The sequence below is a fragment of the Schistocerca nitens genome, chromosome 2 (assembly GCF_023898315.1).
Source record: "Schistocerca nitens isolate TAMUIC-IGC-003100 chromosome 2, iqSchNite1.1, whole genome shotgun sequence".
Taxonomy (NCBI): domain Eukaryota; kingdom Metazoa; phylum Arthropoda; class Insecta; order Orthoptera; family Acrididae; genus Schistocerca; species Schistocerca nitens.
The window spans coordinates 247,408,861-247,426,643 of NC_064615.1; the positions used below are offsets into that span (position 1 = coordinate 247,408,861).

Below are 17,783 nucleotides of genomic sequence, written 5' to 3' on the forward strand. Positions count from 1 at the left end.
CAGGATTCGAACCTGCGACCGTAGCGGTCGCGCAGTTCCACACTGAAGCGCCTAGAACCGCACGGCCACACCGGCCGGCAAGCGTGGTAGATTGTTCCTGCAAGTCCGTCAGTGGCATGAAGATGGAGTAGTAAAACGCTGAAACTGGTTGAATAATAAAATAAGGTTGGAAAGTAGACGGCTGAAAGGTGTTTAATTTGACATCTTCTATCGAACAGCCGAATCCCTCGACCATCGCTAAAAAGAGGGACATACAGAAATCTGAGGGGTTTGCGATGGGAGTTTCCCTTTGTTAGCATTATTCCAAAAGTCTGCACGTATGTCGGTTGATGCTGTTTGCTGGCTTCTCATTATAAACAAGGAGGAAATTTAAAAGCAGAACGCTGATTACCGAAGACCAACATAATGTAAGGAAAGGTCAGCATTTACACCTTAGTTGCTAGCAACCGGAGATATTTACATTAGTGATTATTTTGTCTTTCAATAGCTTCTATATACGTATCAGACAACACTGCCTCCGAAGTTGAGTGGCCAGAGCGATTGACTGCCATGCAGAATGACCTGACCTCGATTCGGGATGCTGCCAGTGACTTCTCGTCTTTTCCGCGGTGGGAGGACTGCAACGGGACGCAGTCAGCCTCGTGAGGCCAACTGAAGAGCTACTTGACCGAGTAGTCAGCGGTTCCGTGTCACGAAAACTGAAAACTGTCGGGATAGCCCACGCCCCTAACGCGCATCAAATGGCGCCATTAGCAGAAGATGGCGGGCAGTCGGTAACGACACATCCGCTGGAGTGTGTAGACGAAGTTTGGTTTCTGAGGTCAGCGGTGACATATACGAAGCCATTCAAGAATTATACTAACGTATAATTTGTTAGAACACATATAGCGTGACCCATGGTAAACCGTAACAGTGATTCATCAGCTACGTAATTACAGCTACTGTGAATGGAACCAATGGGAGTGACCAGATTGTAGCTTTAATCACCGTAACAGACACACAGACTGATTTCGTGTAGATATTACGGACCAAAACAAAGGAAAAATGTCCAGTAAACGTGGGCTCCAAAGTGTATACCTTAAAAGCTGTGCGCACTTGTTCAACTTCGCTACAGTGAAACACATCTCTTCTACTGGACAAATGCTCAAAGCTCTTAAGGAATGCATTTTACAGCCAATCTTTACTAGACATTTTTATCTTGTTTGGGTCTGTACTACCTCCTCCCAAAGTACGAGGGTTGGAACTTAAATAGTGGCAACTTTTTATTTACAGCTCGTACAAAATAGACAACGTGTTTCAAAGTTTTACTGACCTTCAAAGTAGTCAGCAGCATTATGTATAACCCGTTGCCAGTTGTGTTGATAGTTCAAAAATGGTTCAAATGGCTCTAAGCACTATGGGACTTAACATCTGAGGTCATCAGTCCCCTAGATTTAGAACTACTTAAACCTAACTAACCTAAGGACAACACACACATCCATGCCCGAGGTAGGATTCGAACCTGTGACAGTTCGAGCGGCGCGGTGTATTGCCCGACGAATTTGTAGCAGTTCTGAAGCGAGTGCCGTGGAGTGTTTCCTTCAGTTTAGAAATCGAGTTGAACTCACGAGGGCTTAAGTCAGGGGAGTGCAGTAGGTGGTATAGCACGTAGCAGCTCCATCAGTCAAACAAATCAAAAACAGCTTGCACTGTACGTGCTTGAGCATTGTCCTGCAAAATGATGGTCAGGTCCTGCAGAAAGTGTCATCACTTCTGTCTCTATGCTGTTCATTTTTGGAACACAACCTACGACCAGCTTAGAGGCAGAAGTGGTGACACTTTCTGAAGGACATGACCATCATTTTGCAGGACAATGCTCAAGCACGTACAGTGCAAGCTGTTACTGATTTGTTTGACTGATGGGGCTGCTACGTGCTATACCACCTACTGCACTCCCCTGACTTTAGCCTTCGTGAGCTCAACTCGATTTTTAAACTGAAGGAAACACTTCTCGGTATTCGCTTCAGAACTGCCACAAATTCGTCGGGCAGTAGACCGCGCCGCTCGAACTGTCAACACAACTGGCACAGCTAAGAATATCCTACGATTTCCACATCGCTGGCAACGGGTTATGCACAATGCTGGTGACAGCTTTGAAGGTCAGTAAAACTCTGAAACACTTATCTATTTTGTGTGAGCTGTAAATAAATAGCTACCACAATTAAAAGTTACAACCCTCGCATGAAAAGCAAAGAGATCACAGTAGAATGGTTCAGAAGTATCGGAACGATTTTCGCTTCTAACTTTAGATTCCGTCGTTTCTGGATCTTACTCCAAATAACTACAGTTACTCTTCTCCAATACTCTGAAAGTTTGTAAGAGAAAGATTGAATATCCCCATATTCGCGCGCAAGTTTACTTTCAACGAAACTTATTGTGCATCTCCCCTTTTAATAAAAAGAAAAACAAAACTTGTGCTTAGTCACTCAGTTTCGCCCCAGTGGGACGTTTGAATGTTTCAGCAATTTTCTATCAATCATATTTCTTTCCTTCAACATTTGTACTGTGCATCTCTTGTGTCCAAGAAGAATCTATGACATCTACGTATATTCATGTATCAACAACACTACATTCTCTTCTATCCACTGCATCGCTCATGCAACCCATGTCAACAATAAAAGTAGGCACTAGACTAGACGGAACATTTCTGTAATGCTAACGTCGAAAAGAAGATAAAGCGAACTACCATCGATGGTGCACTTAAAGACAGATTACCAGGGGAACACGAGTGAACAGTAGCGAATGGGAACCGAATACGATCGATTGCGCTCTCGGCTAGCGCTTAACCAGTGACAATTCTCGTTCGCTGATGCTTGTTCACCTGTGTTCCCTTCGGTGTAAACCAGGCTTTAAACACACACGGCAGTTTTTCTGTTGCCAGAGGCTTAGCGACATTTCAGTCACTGACTCGGACTTGCTGCGGCGAAAGAAGAAGAACAGGAACTTCAAATAGGGGGATCCAACTGTTTCCACCAAAAACCTCCGATACATTTCAGAAATAGAAATAAAAACATCCGCGAGTGGCTAATTGGCGATACCTGTGAATTTGGATTTGAGCAGCTGTGTGGAGCGGATGTAATGAATAAAGTGCGCTCGATAGAGGAAGAGAACGGAACGAGGCGATTTAGGAACTAAATGAGCTGATCTATTGTTAGAGAATGCAGGACACAATTCGTTTCACTATATCGATGCTTTGGTGCACCGGAAAAAGAAAACCGTCGTCCATAAAAAATTTAATAAAACTCAGAGAAATTGGAATTCGTTTCCCGAATGTCAACTAAAATTAAATAATAACGTGGTACAATGTGTTGTAAGAGTAAATGAGACGTCAGTTTTCTGCGAGTAACGCCTGAGAAATTCAATGGACTTTCAAATGTTACATGTAGCGTATGCGAACACCATACTCCAGTAAAAACATATGTATTTTGGATCATGCGTGCGTTTCAGCATTCCGTAAAGTCTCCTGATCGTGTTCATCCAGAGAATCTGGAGTTTGCTCTGTATCTACACATATTGTAGATTAAATTCCCCCTCAGCATTTTTCTGTCTTTAAATGAAAGCCAGTCTCAGGAACTACTGTAGGGAATTTGACAGTCTTCACTAATAGATAGGCTGATTCACGAGAAAGGTTTGTGTATGTAATTTATTGTTATGGGAGTGTAATATACGAGTTTTTTTGGTCATCAGTCTTCTGACTGGTTTGATGCGGCACGCCACGAATTCCGCTCTTGTGCCAAAATCTTCATCTCAGAGTAGCACTTGCAACCTACGTCCTCAATTATTTGCTAGATTTGTTACAATATCTGCATTCCTCTACAGTTTTTGCCCTATGCAGCTCCCTCTAGTACCATCGAAGCCATTCCCTGGTGTCTTAAATGTCCTATACTCCTGTCCCATTTCCTTATCAGTGTTTTCCACATATTCCTTTCCTCTCCGATTCTGCGCGGAACCTCCTCAGTCCTTAGCTTATCACGCCACCTAATTTTCAACATTCGTCTGTAGCACCACATCTCAAATACTTCTATTCTCTTCTGTTCCGGTTCTCCCACAGTCCATGTTTCACTGCCATACCATGCTGTACCCCAGACGTACATTCTCAGAAATTTCTCCCTTAAATTAAGGCCTATGTTTGACACTAGTAGACTTCTCTTGGCCAGAAATTCCCTTTCTGCCAGTGCTAGTCTGCTTTTGATGCCCTTCTTCCTCCGTCCGTCATTGGTTATTTTACTGCCTAAGTAGCATAATTCCTTAACTTCATCTACTTCGTGACCAACAATCCAGGTGTTAAGTTTTTCGCTGTTGTCATTTCTGCTACTTCTGATTACTTTCGCCTTTCTTAGATTTAGTCTCAGTCCATATTCTGTACTCATTGGATTCTTCATTCCGTTCAGTATATCATGTAATTCGTCTTCATTTTCCCTCAGGACAGCGATGTCATCAGCGAATCGTATTATTGATATCAAATGGTTCAAATGGCTCTGAGCACTATGGGACTCAACTGCTGAGGTCATTAGTCCCCTAGAACTTAGAACTAGTTAAACCTAACTAACCTAAGGACATCACAAACATCCATGCCCGAGGCAGGATTCGAACCTGCGACCGTAGCGGTCTTGCGGTTCCAGACTGCAGCGCCTTTAACCGCACGGCCACTTCGGCCGGCAGTTGATATCCTTTCACCTTGAATTTTAATTCCACTCCTGAACCTTTCTTTTATTTCCATCATTCCTTCTTCGATGTACAGATTGAACAGTAGGGGAGAAAGGCTGCATCCCGTTCTTACACCCTTTTCATTCCGAGCACTTCGTTGTTGGTCGTCCACTCTTATTATTCCCTCTTGGCTCTTGTACCTATTGTATATTACACGTTTCTCCCTATAGCTTACTCATATTTTTCTCAAAATTAAGAAAATCTTCATTTTATATTGTCGAACGCTTTTTCCAGGTCGACAATTGCGATGAACGTGTCTTGATTTTTCTTTAGTCTTGCTTCCATTATCGACCGAAACGTCAGAATTGTCTCTCTCGTGCCTTTACCTTTTCTTAAGTCAAACTTATCGTCGTCTAGCACATTCTCAATTTTCTTTTCCATTCTTCTGTAGATTATTCTTGTCAACAACTTGGGTGCATGAGCTGTTAAGCCCACTGTGCGATAATACTCGCACTTGTCAGCTCTTGCAATCTTCGGAATTGTGCGGATGATATTTTTCCGAAAGGCAGATGATATACATTCTACACGCCAATGTGAATAGTCGTTTTGTTGCCACTTCTCCCAATGATTTGATCTTAAGTCCTGCAAAGCTCTTTTAAATTCTGATTCTAATACTGGATCCCCTATCTCTTCTAAATCGACTCCAGTTTCTTCTTCTATCACCTCAGACAAATCTTCCTCCTCACAGAGGCTCTCAGTGTATTCTTTCCACCTACCCGCTCTCTCTCTCTCTCTCTCTCTCTCTCTCTCTCTCTCTCCCTCTCCCTCCTCTCCTCTGCATTTAATAGTGGAATTCCAGTTGGACTCTTGATGTTACCACCCTTGCTTTTAATGTCACTGAAGGTTGTTTTGTCTTTCTATATGCTGAGTCTGTCATTCCGACAATCATTTTTTTTTTTCGATTTCTTCACAATTTTTCATACAGCCACTTTGTCTTAGGTTCCCTGCGCTTCCTATTTATTTCATTCTTCAGCGACCTGTATTTCTGTATTTCTGAATTTCCCTAAACATTTCTGTACTTCCACCTTTCATCGATCAGCTGAAGTATTTCTTCTGTTACCCATGGTTTCTTCGCAGTTACCTTCTTTGTACCTATGTTTTTCTTTCCAAATTCTGTGATGGCCCTTTTTTAGAGATGTCCAGTCCTCTTCAACTGTACTGCCTACTGAGCAGTTCTCTATAGCCTTAAGGAACCTCAAGCATATCTCGTCATCTCTTAGTACTTCCGTATTCCACTTCTTTGCGTATTGATTCTTCCTGACTAATGTATTAAACCTCAGCCTACTCTTCATCACTACTGTATTGTGATCTGAGTCTATATCTGCTCCTGGGTACGCCTTACAATTCAGCATCTGATTTCGGAATCTCTGTCTGACCATGATGAAATCTAACTGAAATCTTCCCGTATCACCCTGCCTTTTCAAAGTATACCTCCTCCTCTTGTTGAATAGAATATTCGCTATTACTAGCTGAAATTTATTATGGAACTCCATTAGTCTTTCTCTTCTCTCATTCCTTGTCCCAAGCCGATATTCTCCTGCAACCTTTTCTTCTACTCCTTCCCCTATAACTGCATTCCCGTCTCCCATGACTATTAGATTTTCATCTCCCTTTACGTACTGTATTACTCTTTGAATATCCTCATATACTTATCTATCTCTTTATCTTCAGCTTGCGACGTCGGCATGTATACCTGAACTATCGTTGTCGGTGTTGGTTTTGCTATCGATTCTTATAAGAACAACCCTATCACTGAACTGTTCACAGTAACACACTCTCTGTCATACCTTCATATTCATAATGAATCCTATTCCCGTTATACCATTTTCTGCTGCTGTTTGTATTACCGTATACTCATGTGACCAGAAAAACTTGTCTTCTTTCCATTTCATTTCACTGACCGCAACTATATCTAGATTGAGCCTTTGCATTTCCCTTTTCAGATTTTCTAGTTTCCCTACCACGTTCAAGCTTTTGACATTCCACGCCCCGACTCGTTGAACAATGTCCTTTCGTTGATTATTCAATCTTTTTCTCTTGGTGACCTCCTCCTTGGCAGTCTCCTCGCAGAAATCCGAATGGGAGACTATTCCGCAATATTTTTCCAATGGATAGATCATGACACTTTTTCAATTACAGGCCACATGTCCTGTGGATACGCGTTACGTGTTTTTAATGTAGTGGTTTCCATTGCCTACTGCATTCTCATGCCGTTGATCATTGCTGATTCTTCCGCCTTTAAGGGTAGTTTCCCACCCTTAGGACCAGACAGTGCCCTGAACCTCTGTCTCTCAGAGCCGTTGGCATAATGAGGGTGACTTCTTATGCCGGACGTCTTATTAATCAAAATTTAAGCAGTGGCGTTTCTCGAACCCGGAACCGAGTACGTTTTCGTTTCTAATCAAATAAGCTATCCGCTTTTCTTTTTAATCCCATTTTGTTCCTGTTCGTTGTATTTGTTTGGGGCGGACGTCCCATGACTACCGTTCAAGATCATCGTTGATACATTCATTCAGTTGTTTTTTATTTATTTATTTATTTATTTATTACAGAGGGCAACTAGCCGACTGGTTCCCCCCCCCCCCCCCTCACCCTAGACCTCGGGTGAATTAATAAATATACGAGTAAGTACTGTCACTCGTTCCATATTTAATTGGCATTTGGAGTGACATCTTGTGACAATGATGGGAGGTACAATCTGGTCTGCCAAGGAGGAATTGCTGTCTGGCGGCAAATGCGGTAAAGTAGACAGCCGCCCCAACTCCAGAGAACAGCTAAGATTGACCCGAATCTGTACATCTATACATATCTCCCGCACATAATATGAAATGAAGTTCCCCGCCTAGTTTTTTTGTCTGTATGTGATGGCTAATTTCAGGAACTACGATACTGTAGGGATTTTCATACGGTTTTCCGTAGATGACAGAATGGTTCACGATGAATGTTCGTGTATATACACTGATCAGACGGAACATTATGACCACCTACCTAATAGCAGTCGGCAGCTCGTGTTCTCGCGGTAGCGTTCTCACTTTTCGAGCACGGAGTCCCGGGTTCGATTTCCGGCGGAGTCAGGAATTTTCACCTGCCTCGAGATGACTGGGTGTTGTTGTGTCGTCTTCATCATCGTCATTCATCCCCATTACGGTCGGAGGAGGGCAATGGCAAACCACCTCCACTAGGACCTTGCCTAGTACGGCGGCGCGGGTCTCCCGCATCGTTCCCCTACGCTCTGTTAAGGAGTATGGGACTTCATCATCATCACCTAATAGCAGGTATGTCCACCCGTACCACGGATAACAGCGGCAATGCGTCAGGGCATGGAATCTGAGGCCTTGGTAGGTCGTTGGAGGGAGTTGGGACCCCATCTGCACGGACAAGTCACCTAATTCATGTAAATTCCGGGGAGGGGGGCAATGAGCTCTGACGCCACGTTCAGTCACATCCCATATGTGTTCGATCGGGTTCAGATCTGCAACTCGCCATTGTGTTCCTCGAACCGATCCATCACACTCCTGGAGTTGTGGCATGGCACATTATCTTGTTGAAAAATGCCTCTGCCGTCGGAAAACATGATCGTCATGAACGGGGTGCAAGTGGTCTGCAACCAGTGTACGATACTCTCTGGCCGTCATGGTGCCTTGCACGAGCTCAACTGGACCCATGGATGCCCTCGTGAATGTTCCCCAGAGTGTAATGGAGCGGCCGCCAGCTTATCTCGAATCCCGCATATAGGTGTCAAGGAGCTGTTCCCTTGGAAGACGACGGACTCCCGCTCTCCCAGCGACATAATGAAGAAGATATCGAGGTCCATAAGACCATGCAAAGCTCTGCCACTGCGCCAAAGGCCAGCGCCGATGGTCAAGTGCCCTTTCAGTCGTAGCTGCGATGAGCATAATGGTTTTTGTAGGGGTGGATGGTGGCGACTGGCTGCTGTCATGGCGGGCTTCTCGCTGGCTACACATCTGGCTCGTTGGTATCAGAGTGAGACGAGATGCAGGTACTGACCTGAGGTGTTCATACGGACGGCGAAGCACTTCTGCAGACGGCAGTGCGGGCACCAGTTGCGACGTGCCTTGTCCACCACGCAGCCGCCGCGCCCCGCTGCAACAACACACACCAGCCCGTCATTACGATAGAAGGTATTGCTCGTTGTTTGCCATGACATTCCATTTAGTTGAGTATGTTCCCACTAGCGCTACTAATGTAACGACTAAATTTTGTAAACCATGCATTCGGTACTGTCAAGACACATACCCGTTACAGAGTATTCGTTACTCTTTATTTCAGTTACTAAAAGTCGTTACTGGCGTAGACATTACACATTAATACTTTTTGGAAACCTAAGAAGTTATGGATGTAACGGCGCTCTTGAATGTGAATGTGGCATTTGAATGAGTTCTCTTCCATACACAGGTTTTTCTCTCTTTTAGATACTGACGAACAGTGACCATGGCTGTACGTGGTAGCAGTTGAAGTTACAAGGGTCGAACTCGTTGTGCTCTAATGATTCCAAATTCAATCGCCACCATCCTGTCTCACGCAGGCCACTGCAGGCAGGTCTAGTTCCCCCGTACGGCGGACAGCGTGCCACGTGCAAGAGTGGGGGTGACGGGGAGGCAAAAATACGGAAACACCACAAACAAAGCACAATGCCATGTAGCAAAACCGTTAGCATTCAAAATATCTTCCATTCGCCCCGGAATGGATAAATACAGCTCCTGTATGGTTTTCAAGGAACTCTTGTACATCAGGTTCCTTTCAGAGTATGCAGACACAGTAGCGCCTTTCTTAGCAATCATATACAGCCGCTCACTTGACGAAAGGTCTGTTCTTAAAGACTGGAAAGTAGCACAGGTCACACCAATATACATGAAAGGAAATGGGAGTAACCCATTGAATTACAGACCAATACCACTGACCTCAATTTGCAGTAGGGTTTTGGAGCATATACTGTACTCGAACATTATGAATCACCTTGAAGAAAATGACTTATTGATACATAACCAACACGGATTCAGAAAATATCGTTCTTGTGCAACGCAGCTACCTCTTTATTCCCATGAAGTATGAATGCTGTCGACAAGGGATCTCAAATCGATTCCATATTCCTAGATTTCCAGAAGGCTTTTGATACCATTCCTCACAAGCGTCTATTAATCAAATTGTGTGCATATGGAGTATCGTCTCAGTTCTGTGACTGGATTCGTGATTTCCTCTCAGAGAGGTCACAGTTCGTAGTGGTAGGCGGTAAATCATCGAGTAAAACAGAGGTGATATCTGGCGTTCCGTAAGGTAGTGTCATAGGCCCTCTGCTGTTCCTGATTTACGTAAATGATCTATGTGATAATCTGAGCAGTCCCCTTAGATTGTTTGCAGATGACGCTGCAATTTACCGTCTAGTAAAATCATCAGACGATCAATTTCAATTACAAAATGATCTAGAGAGAATTTCTGTATGGTGCGAAAAGTGGCAATTGGCACTAAACAAAGAAAAGTGCGAGGTCATCCGCATGGGTACTATAAGAAATCCGATAAATTTAGGATATGCGATAAATCGTACAAATCTAAGGGCTGTCAATTCGACTAAATACCCGGGAATTACAATTACGAGCAACTTAAATTGGAAAGACCACACAGTTAATATTGTGGGGAAGGCGAAACAAAGACTGCGCTTTGTTGGCAGAACACTTAGAAGATGTGACAAACCCACTAAAGAGACAGCCTACATTACACTTGTCCGTCCTCTGCTGAAATATTTCTGCACGGTGTGGGATCCTTACCAGGTAGGATTGACGGAGGACATCGAAAAAGTGCAAAGAAGGGCAGCTCGTTTCTCGTGTTATCGCGCAATAGGGGTGAGAGTGTCACTGATATGATGCGCGAGTTGGGGTGGCAGTCACTGAAACAAAGGCGGTTTTCTTTGTGGTGAGACCTACCGGGTGATCAAAAAGTCAGTATAAATTTCAAAACTTAATAAACCACGGAATAATGTACCTAGATAGAGAGGTAAAAATTGACACACATGCTTGGAATGACATGGGGTTTTATTAGAACAAAAAAAAAGCAAAGATAAAAACAGATGGCGATGGACAGCAAAACGTCAGTGACTGGGCATGACAATCGTGTATAAAAGGAGTTGTAATGAGAGAGAGAATCAGATGCGCCAGCAGTCGCAGCATGTTGACGTTACCTGAAAAGGCGCTTTTAGTGAAGCTGTATTATCAGAATGGGGAATGTGCTAGTTCAGCGTTACGATCCTATCGCCATAGGAAGGGGATTCGAACGGGTAAAGGTCCGTCGACAAATGCAGCTGTGGCGGGAATGATTTCGAAGTTCGAAGCCACGGGTTGTATAGACGATAGACCCCTTAGCGGCCGACCGAGCACAAGGCGTAATGCTGCTGAGACAGTTCAGGAAGAAATGGAGACTGTAGCGGGTTCGTCTATGCACGGTGAAGTCAGCGCTCGTGCAGTCGCACGTCGCAACGGCATTCCATACACTATTGTTTGGTTGGCACTTAGGCGTACCCTCCGATGCTATCCGTACAAAATCCATTGGCATCATGAACTGTTACCTGGCGATTTAGTGAAGCGGAGGGCATTTGCGGTGTGGGCGTTTCAAAAGATGGCGGAAGATGACGATTGGTTGAGTAACGTGTTGTGGACCGACGAAGCTCATTTCACGCTCCGAGGATCTGTCAACGCCCACAACTGCAGAATTTGGGCTACCGAAAATCCTAGAACTGTCGTGGAAACTCCATTGCACGACGAGAAAGTCACGGTATGGGTTGGATTTGCCACATCTACCGTTATCGGGCCTTTTTTCTTCGAGGAAATGCGTGATTCTGGTTTTGTAACTGCTATCGTGACGGGCGAGAGGTACGCCGATATGTTACAGAATCGCATCATCCCCAGCCTGCTGGAACGTACGATGTTTATGCAGGTTGGCGCTCCACCCCATATTGCTAGACGCGTGAAAGATGTCTTGCGCGCGTCGTTTGGTGATGATCGTGTGCTCAGCCGCCACTGTCGTCATGCTTGGCCTCCCAGGTCCTCAGACCTCAGTCCGTGAGATTATTGGCTTTGAAGTTACCTGAAGTCGCTAGTGTATCGTGATCGACCGACATCTCTAGGGATGCTGAAAGACAACATCCGACGCCAATGCCTCACCATAACTCCGGACATGCTTTACAGTGCTGTTCACAACATTATTCCTCGACTACAGCTATTGTTGAGGAATGATGGTGGACATATTGAGCATTTCCTGTAAAGAACATCATCTTTCCTTTGTCTTTGTTATGCTAATTATTGCTATTCTGATCAGATGAAGCGCAATCTGTCGGACATTTTTTTGAACTTTTGTATTGTTTTTGGTTCTAATAAAACCCCATGTCATTCCAAGCAAGTGTGTCAATTTGTACTTCTCTATCTACATTATTGCGTGATTTATTCAGTTTTCAAATTTATACTGACTTTTTGATCACCCGGTATTTACGAAACTTCAATCACCAACTTTCTTTTCCGAATGTGAAAATATTTTTTTGACACCCACTTATGTAGGGAGAAATGATCATCATAATAACATAAGAGAAATCAGAGCTCTACCGGAAAGATTTAGGTGTTCCTTTTTTCCACGCGCCATTAGAGAGTGGAATGGTAGAGAAGTAGTATGAAAATGGTTTGATGAACCCCTCGTTAGGCACTTAAGGTTGAATTGCAGAGTAGACGTAGATGTCCTTCCTGCAAAATAGTGGCAAGTTCAGTTGACTATGACAGAAATGGATAGTGCGTGATCGCTATACATTTCCGTTATAGTCAACTGAACTTGCCAAATAGGCCACAAAGGATCAATAATATTGAGAGCTGGTGATTTTGGTAGCCAGGGGAGATGCGACAGTTCATCCTCGTACTCATAAAACCAGTCCTGGACGATGAGCGCTATGTGAACAGGTGCCCTGTCGTCTTGGGACACATCATCACGTCTGTTGAACAAACATTGTACCATGGGATGGACCTGATGAGCTGTAATGGTCACATTATCCTTGGCAGTAATGTGACCTTGCGGAGTAGCTATGGATCCCATGGAATACCATGATATTGCTGCCCAAACCATCGCCGAACCACCGACGTGTTTCATTCTTGCGAGGTGAACTCTGCCGGAAGTTGGAAACAGCGTGAAACTAGGCCCATCCTACCAACTGACATTCTTCCATTGCACCGTAGTGCTGGTTTTTATAGCTACGTTTTCCTGTTACGAGCGTTTGCCTCAGTGATGAGTGGTTTCTGAATCCCAGCTCGCTCTGCAGTTCCCTGCGTATGGAGCTCCCTTCCTGTTGTTTTGGTACTGACAGGGTTCGCGAGTGAGACATTCAGTCCCCAGTGACTTTTGAGCAGATGACCTCTTACTTTGCGTCACAGTCCTGTTCAATGACCGTCTGTCGCGATCACTCAACAGACAGTTTCGTTCTCATTGTGACTTAGCGGATATTATGTTTCTCTGTGATGGTTAGGCGTGGTCTACAAGAATCTTGATGAAGAGTGTACCTAGCCTCACGTTTCAATGCATTCGAAGATCGGGACACTGTCACATCAGAATGCCTCACAAATCTGGATATCGCACGATTCGACCAGCTGGTCATATAAAGACACGCAATGTTGCCCTTTCAAGCCGCCAGGACACTGTTGTGACTAAGACTGATGCAACATATTGAGGGCATTGCACAGGTGCCATTCATGGTCAAATTCAACAGCGCCCCTGCAGTCGTGGCTAGCATCTGCATTTATGTTCAAGCATCCATTTCTCGCTGTTTTTACATATTTTTGTCCAACCCCTGCATGTCAGCCTAATTATTACTGTGGCTATCGATAACTGGCACCTGTAACTCGTATTTTCACAGAATGTATTATGCGTGATGCCAAGAGGGCAGTAACCGGCTTACCTTCTAATCTGCAATATGTTCTAACCAATGAGGAGAAATAAATGCTACCACTTTTAAGGCTGTGTAAAAGCTCTGGCCAGATTCCTAAATTAGGAGGAGTTTTTCACATGCGATTCATCCAATTTTTGAGTGTTATCAGGCAATCACACTTTCAAATGGCGCAAATGGCTCTGAGCACTATGGGACTTAAACTTCTGAGGTCATCAGTCCCCCAGAACTCAGAACCACTTCAACCTAACTAAGCTAAGGTTATCACAAACATCCATGCAGGCAGGATTCGAACCTGCGACGTAGTGGTCGCGCGGTTTCAGACTGTAGCGCCTAGAACCGCTCGGCCATCCGAGCTGGCAGTCACACTTTCCTTTGTTACTATTTTAGCCTTGCCTTTGTTAATCTGTCCCTTTTTAGATATCAAAGTTTGAGTAAAGCCAATGGTTCCATTACATTATGAGTGACTTCAGTGACAGATTCGATTGTGATTGATACAGAGCAAGAGAGAAATTTACGTGTAATTGTATATTTTGTCCATCATAATTTCAAAATATTTTCATAACATTCGTCTCTCGATGTTACAGCAAGAACATTGATAATAAACATGTTGAACGCCGAAAACCTACAACTGCAGCAACAACATGCAAAAATCTACGTAACTGTGACACAGATATAGATTAGTAATTATGTAATACTTTCCAGTTAGTGATGTCTCTAAAGTTATCAGTTTATAACGTAAGGTGTATATTGGGACTAAATCTGTATATTAGATCTTAACCGTATTAAACGAAACTGGCTTCTATAGTATACCAAACATTGTCGCTGCCCTATTGAAACGGAAATTTGAAAAATATGTTCCCGCAATGTCTGAGTGAAATTCGTGGCTAAATCCAGAAGTGCAGCACAAAATAACTATAAAAGTTATTACAAAGACTCAAAAAGACACCCTGTATCCTATCACACAAGCTGTTTAATAAGTTATCAATAAAAGTAAGAAATGAAATTGAGAATCACACCAATTAAGAAAATTATACACTTTTCCCACGAAAATAAAATTTAGCAAACTCCTCATTACGACTGTTAAATGGGTCAGTAGATGACCGGAATTCATTTTTTTAATATTTTTACCGACCGCTTGGACAGTGGAAATGGTAACTCTCAAGTCTTTGAACTTTGGTTATTTCCGTAGAGCTATTAATTAATTAACTCAATCGATTCATTCAGTACATCTGAATCCGTGAATGTAACGGTTATTTCAAAAAAGATCAAAACTAGCCGCAAACGGGTGAACTCATCTTTCTCGAAAAACATTCCAGTCGCACGCACACTGAAGCACGCAGCCGCTGCGTACCAGTTTATAGAGACGTAGTCGACGAAGAAAGCGCAAGTACTGTGTTAGTAGAACCTTTACCGTCTGGGTGCATGTGTGAGCCTAGACTCTATGGAAAGCGATGTGTCCTTGAAACTACGCGTGTAATTCCGTAATCTCTTTCGGCTGCTGATATAGCTAAGACAGATACTAAATGTAGAGATCTTAGCCTTCATCATTCACTACAATGCCGCACAACTTTCGGAAGACAAGAATTGAATTTCGGAAACGATTCTTACCTGTCATGTTCACATGTTAGGCCTGAATGGCTTGTGCTAGCCAAAATGTTCTAATATGTGTGAATTTCTAAGGGACCAAACTGCTTGGGTCATCGGTCCCTATACTTACACACTCTTTAAACTAACTTAACCTAACCTATGCTAAGAACAACACACGCACCCATGCCCGAGGGAGGACTCGAACCTCCAGCGGGAGGGGCCGCGCAGTCAGTGACATGGCGCCTCTAACCGCGCGGCCACTCCGCGTGGCAAAAGTGTGCTAGCCCAATCGAGTATAGGCTTTCCAGGTGGCAGCTTTATGCGATTTTTGTCTGTAAATTGGCTGTTTCGATATCGTCAACACAGTGAAGTGAGGCTATCAGTACCTTCGTAATATCATTAATAAAGAGAGTACGATTTTCTTGTGGATGTCAATGACATCTCAAGGCGGAAGAGACTGTACTGGGTGGATATACAGGGTGTTACAAAAAGGTACGGCCAAACTTTCAGGAAACATTCCTCACACACAAATAAAGAAAAGATGTTATGTGGACATGTGTCCGGAAACGCTTAATTTCCATGTTAGAGCTCATTTTAGTTTCGTCAGTATGTACTGTACTTCCTCGATTCACCGCCAGTTTGCCCAATTGAAGGAAGGTAATGTTGACTTCGGTGCTTGTGTTGACATGCGACTCATTGCTCTACAGTACTAGCATCAAGCACATCAGTACGTAGCATCAACAGGTTAGTGTTCATCACGAACGTGGTTTTGCAGTCAGTGCAATGTTTACAAATGCGGAGTTGGCAGATGCCCATTTGATGTACGGATTAGCACGGGGCAATAGCCGTGGCACGGTACGTTTGTATCGAGACAGATTTCCAGAACGAAGGTGAACCGACAGGAAGACGTTCGAAGCAATTGATCGGCGTCTTAGGGAGCACGGAACATTCCAGCCTATGACTCGCGACTGGGGAAGACCTAGAACGACGAGGACACCTGCAATGGACGAGGCAATTCTTCGTCCAGTTGACGATAACCCTAATGTCAGCGTCAGAGAAGTTGCTGCTGTACAAGGTAACGTTGACCACGTCACTGTATGGAGAGTGCTACGCGAGAACCATGTACAGCGTGTGCAGGCACTATCAGCAGCTGATTGGCCTCCACAGGTACACTTCTGCGAATGGTTCATCCAACAATGTGTCAATCCTCATTTCAGTGCAAATGTTCTCTTTACGGATGAGGCTTCATTCCAACGTGATCAAATTGTAAATTTTCACAATCAACATGTGTGGGCTGACGAGAATCCGCACGCAGTTGTGCAATCACGTCATCAACTCAGATTTTCTGTGAAAGTTTGGGCAGGCATTGTTGGTGATGTCTTGATTGGGCCCCATGTTCTTCCACCAACGCTCAATGGAGCACGTTATCATGATTTCATACGGGATACACTACCTGTGCTGCTAGAACATATGCCTTTACAAGTACGACACAACATGTGGTTCATGCACGATGGAGCTCCTGCACATTTCAGTCGAAGTGTTCGTACGCTTCTCAATAGCAGATTCGGTGACCGATGGATTGGTAGAGGCGGACCAATTCCTCCACGCTCTCCTGGCCTCAACCCTCTTGACTTTCATTTATGGGGGCATTTGAAAACTCTTGTCTACGCAACCCCGGTACCAAATGTAGAGACTCTTCGTGCTCGTATTGTGGACGGCTGTGATACAATACGCCATTCTCCAGGGCTGCATCAGCGCATCAGGGATTTCATGCGATGGAGGGTGGATGCATGTATCCTCGCTAGCGGAGGACATTTTGAACATTTCCTGTAACAAAGCGTTTGAAGTCACGCTGGTGCGTTCTGTTGCTGTGTGTTTCCATTCCATGATTAATGTGATTTGAAGAGAAGACATAAAATGAGCTCTAACATGGAAAGTAAGCGTTTCCGGACACATGTCCACATAATATATTTTCTTTCTTTGTGTGTGAGCAATGTTTCCTGAAAGTTTGGCCGTACCTTTTTGTAACACCCTGTACACTCAGTGGCGCCGACTTAGGGGGGAGAAGGTACTTTGTGCCCCCCCCCCCCTCCAATAGTTAAAAGTAGGCCCCCCCCCCCCAATATTCAAACAAACATGCATTTCTCACCGCTCTCTCCTCCTTCCTCAGCCTTTACTGGGAAATTTGTTAAAACTTGCACATACATTTTTGCATAACAGTATGTAATGATTATGTAGGAAAAAAATAACCGATTTTACAAGCTATTGCGTATTCCTTTCTGCTACTACTCCAACCTCTGCATATGACGAACTGTCATGACAAGGTTTGTCCGTTGCATCTGTACTATTCGCACACTTTTACTGTACGGAGGTGTGCGGGGAACGAAAGATCACCATGAGCTCGCAGCGCTTAGGCTGCTAGGACGAGCTCCACTTCCTCCCACAGCAGCTTGCTGGCAGCTTGTGAAAGAAACTAATGAGCAGTAGTGACACCGAATTTGATGGCGATCGGTAGAAG

General features: G+C 44.1%; 1 protein-coding gene across 1 annotated transcript in view; it reads right to left on the reverse strand.

Annotated features, from left to right (window-relative positions):
• LOC126234951 (nuclear receptor subfamily 2 group E member 1-like) overlaps positions 1-17,783 on the reverse strand; it is a 104,654-nt gene that overhangs the window by 74,234 nt on the left and 12,637 nt on the right. The window contains exon 3 of the mRNA XM_049943690.1: positions 8,755-8,850. Within this exon, the coding sequence (XP_049799647.1) occupies positions 8,755-8,850 (96 nt within the window). The remainder of the gene's footprint in view (positions 1-8,754; positions 8,851-17,783) is intronic.